The sequence below is a fragment of the Pecten maximus genome, chromosome 13 (genome assembly GCF_902652985.1).
Source record: "Pecten maximus chromosome 13, xPecMax1.1, whole genome shotgun sequence".
NCBI lineage: Eukaryota > Metazoa > Mollusca > Bivalvia > Pectinida > Pectinidae > Pecten > Pecten maximus.
The window spans coordinates 32,361,748-32,369,514 of NC_047027.1; the positions used below are offsets into that span (position 1 = coordinate 32,361,748).

Genomic DNA, 7,767 nt, shown 5'->3' on the forward strand with positions numbered 1-7,767 from the left:
ATGGAGTTGAACACCCGGATAGAGTTCGCTTTCTTTGCAGTTTCGGTTTTGCCATTGTGGATGATTTGGGGGTAGAAGGGCATGAACTTTGTTATCACCAATCCTGCTTTATAGCTATTTATAAACAAGAGTGTTTCAGCAAATGTATTGATTGTACAGTTTAGATGATTTAGTTTTGCTCAAAATGAGGAAGCTGGGACAAGCGGTCAGATTACGTGTAATTAGTGTCGGAGGTTAACATGACATACCATTATGATTGCCCGGATGGTCGGGTGGCGCGATCGTAGGACAATTAGACGATTTTAATGAATTTTCATTTGTCCCCAATAACATATCTACGTACGTGATATCGTCACGTGTTGAATACATTTAATGTCCGTACAGACAAATATAGAGCTGTGTCTATCCAAATGATAACGTTTTGTACTATCGCATATGCTTTACAGAAGAATATTTGTTCAGATATATTCGTCATTAATAATGACTTGAGCTTAAATGGTAAGTAATCGCGTTGGTTCTGTGTTGTTTAATGTCCTGTCAACAGCTGTGGTCATTTAAGGACAGTCTCCCCTGTGTGGGTTTGGTTTTGTTTTGTTTAACGTTCTTGGAACAGCTATGATCATTTACCAACGGTCTTCCGTTCGCGGTTTTATAGTGTTAATTCACTGCCGAAGTTCGCCAGTAGGACACCAACTCTCTTAATGTTTTTCTGATTAAGGGCGAAACATTATATTCACTATAAACAGTGTCGAGAGTTCAGTAAGCACCCAATATCCATTTATCTATAATCTTTAACTGTATTTAGCATACAGTCAACGAGTCAACTATCAGAATATTGTATCATTTGATACATAAATTATGTCCACAACTAGCATATTAACAAGTATCAGACAACTTTGTGTTCATATTATTAACTTGCTAAGTGGGTTACCGTATCTGGACAACCTAATGGAATACGAAAGTGAGAGAAGCTCAGTCGTTGATACGTTTCACCTGAGCAAGATTAGGAAAATGCACTTTCAAATTTCAAATGCTAGTTGGATTTTTCAAATTATAGACCTGTATCTCTATTATCAATTAAATCATTTTAAAAACTTAATGATGATGTTTCTCAGGGTACGTGAACCTCTCATTTGTGATGAGCAGAATAGTTTTATTCCCTCCACCGTAACAAGTTTGGCTTGTCGTATTGAGCAATTTATAGATAAAAACAACTTGTGCCCTTTAAGCAATAATACCCCTACCTATTTACAATCTGCAAGAGGCTCTCATTGACCAATAGGTATGTCATCCCTCCATTTTACACGAAACACTTACTTCTATTGCCCAAATGACAATTCAAAGATCCGAGCCAAAATCTACAAAGTTAATTTTATAAGAAAAAAATCGAAACACGCAGTAATCGGGCAGCTGCTTTAAGACGGCATTTAATGGCCCAAATGCTTCAAACTGCAGTTATTTTAAAATGTGTCGGCCAACATAAAAAAGAGAGAATATATATATACATTTAGTATAATATCATCAAATATGTCCTCAATGCAAGCATGTGATATGATTAAGAAAATAAGTGGGAAAAACAATAATTCAACATCCTTCCACCTTATGAACAAAAACAAAATTTAGTTGCCTAAGTCTGAGATTGCCAAAGTATTTGCAAACACCATAGCAAAAAATACTTCCAGTCAACAAAGAAGGAAAGTTACAATTCAACCAAATGCATGCTTCTTGAAATATTCCAGATTCGTGGAAGAACTCCACAATTGTACCTATCTCAACACCGGGAAATGATGCTAATGATCAAAACAATTATCGTCCTATCTCTCTGACGAATGATAAACAAAAGACTGGTTTCTTGAGGCCAACGATATAATATCCCCACTTCAAAGTGGTTTCAGAAACAGAAAAGAAAGAGACAAAGGCCCTTTCAACAGACAATTAATAAAGAGGTTTTCGCAAAGAAAGAAACCTTGTAGCCGTGTTCTTTGATCTTGAGGAGGTTTATGTATTGGATCATGAAAGATATTCACGACCATGGCGCACGTTGAAACTTCCCCAATTTCATAAATAATTACCTATCAGATACACACAAGTCCGTGTTGGCCTTTTTCTGAACCGACTAAACAAGAAACGCGAGTCCCACAAGATGAAATCCTTTCAGTTGCCTTGTTTGGTCTCATAATCTATGATATAGTCAAATGTTTTGGTCAGTCAACAGGTCGTTATTCGTGGATGATTTCTTGATCTGTTACAGATCAAGAACATGTCACCGATTGAACGACAACTATTACAAAATTGGGCAGACGAAAATGCCTCAAATTCTTTAAATCCAAAAATGTGCGCTTGTATTTCTGCCAAAAACGAAATGTACACAATGATCCAGATCTTACACCTGATGGCAGTAATATCCCTGTTGTCGAACAGACAAGATTTCCAGGCCTCATTTTCGATTCGTAACCCTCTTTCATTCCACCCTTAAAATATCTAAAAGATAAGTGTTCGAAGGCATTGGGCATTATAAGAGTCCTTTCTCTCACTGATTTGGGAAACGCTTTTACTCATTTGCAGATCCCTTATTCGACCTGGTTTACGGTTGTATGGTAAATTGGTCAGCGTGCAGTTCTTACCTGCATATACTTCATCTAACTTTACGTTGTATGAGAGAGGTAAATCCAGTGAAATGCCCGAGAAACACAAATCCTCCTTTCGGGAATGCATTACGAATTATTCTTCACGCACACAACTTTACACAGATGGTTCAAGCGAAGTTGAAAAAGTGGCTGCAGCCTGTTGCACTACTAGTTTTTGCACTTCAGTTGGACTACCAGACAGCGCCTCCATCTTTCCCGTCGAAACATGCTCCATCGATCTGGCCCTCGACCAAATCGATAACTATCGCATTAAAAAGGAAGTCATTTGTTCCGACAATGTCTATCCTTCAAAGTTTACAGTTACGAGCTCCAAAACACACTCGTCCAAAATCTTGTTTTTCAAATATCTCGTATCTTTGAAAAAGTCAAATAATTTTACTTTGGAATCCGGCCTTTGTCGGATTTAAAGGTAACCGGAAGCAAAAAGGGGGTTTAAAATACTAAGAAACAAGCAACAAATATCAAACTAATATATGTTCAAACCTGTTATTTGTAATGTCATTCAAAGTAAATGACAGCAACGCCGGTCTCTCGGGACCGCCAAAAACTATATAAAATACAACCAAAGCTTTAAACATCCATTCACAGTCGGAAAAAAATTGTACAGAGGATGTTGTTCACTCACGGCTCCGTACCGGGCACACATATCGTACGCATTCCTTTGTTTAAAAACGAGATTATCCGTCAACATGTCAATCATTTGACACTCAATTAACAGCGGGGCATTTTGTCATGGAATATTCCGATTTAAGCACATTCGTGATAACTACTTTCCAAACCCGTATATGAAACTATCTTCAATTTCGTGGATTGGAAAGCTCTATTTAGCTTTTTGAAAGACATCGATATGTTCCATTGACCTTGATTTGGTTTTGTTTATTATTTTTTAACGCCAACATCTAAAGTCATTTGTTAAGGACGGCCTTCCGTGCGTACGACATGCATGTTGGTGTTTGCGTATGTGCGTGTTTTGAGAGACAACGGTAAAGTATCTTTGTCACAGTCCGATTTATAGCGCTACCTCACTGAAACATACTGCCGAAAACTTTGATGTTCTTTTAATTATTCTTTGACTTTATCACATAGTCAACATATTTTTTTTGTCATCGTTTTTTATATTGATATTTTAACCTTTTATTCCAATTATCTAATTATACAATGCGGATGCTTTTAGAAATGATAATACAACAGAATATTTGTTTGTAATAAGGTAGTAAATGAATCACTATGGTCCTAAATCATCGCAGTCATCGATTGTCCATGAAAACCAAACGAACAAATGATAACATACTAACACATTATTAAGCATATTAAGCACATTATAACCATGCTTACTATACCCGATGTTTCACCCGTAAATTGTGCGCAGCTCTAGACGATATGGACAATGTTACATTTATTTGCGACATATTCACATTGATTGACTTCGCCATTAAAACTGACGAAACAGTAATCCGGAAAAGCGCATGACCTATAGATACAGCAGATATAAGCAGATATCGATGTGTTTTTCGCTGGAAAAAACTTCCTCAGGTCTATATAGGCAGCATCCACTCCGTTACACCGACACTGTGCCGGAAAGGTTACGATGACATACCCAAATTGTCTGCGCATGCGTATTACCTCTTCCTGTTCTCCTTCGTAATAATACTCCACTTCCAACCTATTCGTCGACGAAGATACATCTGCTTTTCTTGTGAGTGTTTAATTCGTAATATACACTGCATAATGATTTATTATTTTGTTCTTTTCCAGACTAACGCAAACATTTCGGATGTATTGTTATTAGAATACTCAAAATTGTGGTGATTTGACATACGTTTTGTGGTATGTATGGAAAATGTTTATTGTAGTTCATTGTCATTATGTATTGTCACAGAGATACAGAAGTTTTTGATGAAGTAGCCCATAATGGGCATTTTTATCCTTGATGTTCTCTTTATTTACAAAACCGATTTTCAACATAAACAAATTCTGTTTTTTAAATATAAATTGCAGGTGGTTTTTATAAAGGTTACTGTTGTTTAATGTAATCAAACACTTGTATACTATACTGTAATTGGCTGCGCATTGCTTGCTTCATATGATCCGTTTTTACACCTAGAGCCGCCCTTACAATAGATCCTTCCTAGCTAGAAACCTGTATAGAATGACTTCTAATACTTCAGATCAATTCTATTGTCGCTACGAAAACATCCATTTTATCAAGTATTCTCGAATAATAATGTTAATAAGCTGATGAACAGGCTGCCTACGGAGTAATATGTAAATAATATTTATATAGGTCTAAAGGTTTCCTATTTATGTTACTTTTACAGACGTGTTTCTGCATTTCATATAATCTTGTAATTAATGACGTATCAAAGTTTTAGTCACGAAATGTTTTAGGCTCGGTAACGATTTGTAGAGTTGTGTAAATTTACATAAAACAGGTTAGGCCAAATCACACCTCAGTAAGATGCTACATCTTTATATATATATTTATATATATACGTTTCAATATCACAGGTAACGAAACAACACACCCGATGAAGATGGAGATTGTGTTAGACAAAAGCAGTTTGCCGGAGTCAGAAAGAGATTTGTTAGAAAACAAAACAATCGTGGTTCTTGGGGACGAACAGGTCAATGACAAATGGATTCGGTCTACCCTAACGAACTATGGAATCAAAGTAAATATATTTTATATTACTTTTTATAATATGGGTTTTTTTCAGTATTTCAGAATATTTTGTTCCGAATGCTAATGAGAAATATAATTAATAATTTAATTTAATTAATGTATAAAAAGACCAAAATGTTAATTTCGAATACAGATTTGCGCCCCCTGTATCATACATTTAGTTTCGTATTACACATGATTATACGATGCGGCGTGCGCGAACGAAGTTTTCACGATGTATACAAGAGAAAATAAACGTTCGAGAGAGAGAGAGAGAGAGAGAGAGAGAGTACATGTCAGAGAGGATTTTTCGACCCCACAACTATCCGCTCACAAATATCTCCCCCTTCCACACCATAATGCCGTACATCATTATCATGCACACAACATTATAATGTTCCTTATTATCATTCAAACAGCAGTATTATGTAACTCATTACCGTGCCGAACAGAGTAATACTTAAGCAAGAAACAGATCAGTACTTTTCCGGTGTAAGGTATCCGAAATATTGCCAAAACAGTTGGTTACTTAACTTGACATTTTGAAAACATATTGAATAACTAACAGTTATGGCGTCATGTTTAAAAGATCTTTACATGCGGAATTGGTTGATTTTAATTATCAATTTTAATGTTTGACAGTTTGATGTAATTGATGATAATGATGTTGATTTTCTCTTTCAGTTGATCCTGGTTGAAACTGAGTCCGATATTGCTCCACATGGGGAGGTCTACAAGTATATACAGTATGATTTCACTGACCATCGACAAGACGAAACACATGCCGACAGAATAGCGCAGATATTGACAGCTCTTGAGCTCTCCATCAATGGATGCTGTACTTTCACTGATAAATGCGGACCACTAGCTGCTTATTTATGTGAGAGGCTAGAGCTGACTGGAGGTGCCGGCGTATTGGGAGCGACGAATGTCAGGAGCAAAAGTTCAACACACATGTACCTACAGAAAGAAACCAACGGTGTTCGACAGTTCCCTCGAACTTACCAGTTCTCTGGCAGATCTGCTAAGATCACATGCGCAGAATCACTGAGATCTGCAGAAAAGACTGTTGGATTTCCAGCGGTACGTAAACCGGATAAAGAATCATTTGCTTATGGAGTTCATCTGATTCGGAACAAAGAGGAATATGAACGTCTGGGGGAGAAACTCGCAGATGGGAATTCAATGATGATAATGGAATATTTTGATGGCACTGAACACGACATTGATGTAATCATTTATGAAGGAGAAGTCATCGCCGCCATTGTGTCAGACAATGGTCCTACAAGAAAAGGATCCTTCGTGGAAACGTCTATGTCAATGCCAACGTGTCTACCTCCATCCAAGGCCGCGCAACTCAGGAGAGCAGCATCGCACTGTTGTATTGATATCGGCCTCCGTAATGGCGTTTTTAACGTAGAGATGAAGTTTACGTCCACAGGTCCGAAGCTGCTGGAGATCAATGGGCGGATGAATGGGATTTATATCCGAGACTGGACATACACTTGCTTCGGATTCGATCCGCTTTGGTATGTGATGGTTATTGCTTCAGGAATCCGACCACCAGTTCCGATAGAAAAATCAGACGTCCACATGATGGGTATCACATGTGCTTGGCCTGTACACCAACATCTTCTCTGTCAAAAGCAATTTGGGACACAAATTGATGATCTTATCAAGTCTGGTGAAATTCATTTCTTTGGTAAGAAGTTCTATGACCGTGAAGATAGTAACACCGGAAATGCCGTGCTTGTTTGCAACGTTGCAGTTGTTAAGCATGACTTACCACACGCAAAATCGGAACTCCTTAAAATATGTGAATTGTTGGGTATTCACACGTCACTCTTTGATGTCCCGAAATACTTATCAGATTTCGTCCATTCCAATTCCTTGATGTGACTTATTTGCAAAAATTATTCAGGTACCTCATAGTGCAAGCAACATATTTCAGCGATATTGTGAGTGTCCACTTCTCAAAGAAAAACGAGAATATTGAATGGTATGCAACCATTTCATCTTGAATATTTATTTCGAAATATAAATTTCCATAACCAGATATGTGTAAAATTTGTATTCGGAGACATGAGGTTTTGATTAGTGACGAAAATTATTAGAAATCTTGTTCTTGTACAACATCAAAGCATTAAATAATTTGCCGGTACAGCATGTTAAAACCTTATCATGTTTGATGATATATTTACTAATAATTGGCCGGTACAGCATGTTAAAACCTTATCGTGTTTGATGATATATTTACTAATAATTGGCCGGTACAGCATGTTAAAACCTCATCATGTTTGATGATATATTTACCCACGACTTACTTATCCCTGACTAGTTTTCAGTTATATTGTTTTTGATGTGTAAATCTGAATGTCACATTAATTGTTGAATTTTGTATACCAAAAGATTGAATTTCTACCCTATACTACCTACTCAATACTACCCGACACCACT

The 7,767-nt window shown here is 36.9% G+C and overlaps 1 protein-coding gene across 1 annotated transcript; it reads left to right on the forward strand.

The window, feature by feature from the left end:
• Nucleotides 1–5,182: 5,182 nt before the first annotated feature.
• Nucleotides 5,183–7,209, forward strand: LOC117340670 (carnosine synthase 1-like). The gene is made up of 2 exons (XM_033902435.1): nucleotides 5,183–5,320; nucleotides 5,995–7,209. Exons 1-2 carry the CDS (start codon nucleotides 5,183–5,185, stop codon nucleotides 7,207–7,209), a joined length of 1,353 nt encoding a protein of 450 aa, XP_033758326.1.
• The last annotated feature ends 558 nt before the right edge of the window (nucleotides 7,210–7,767 follow it).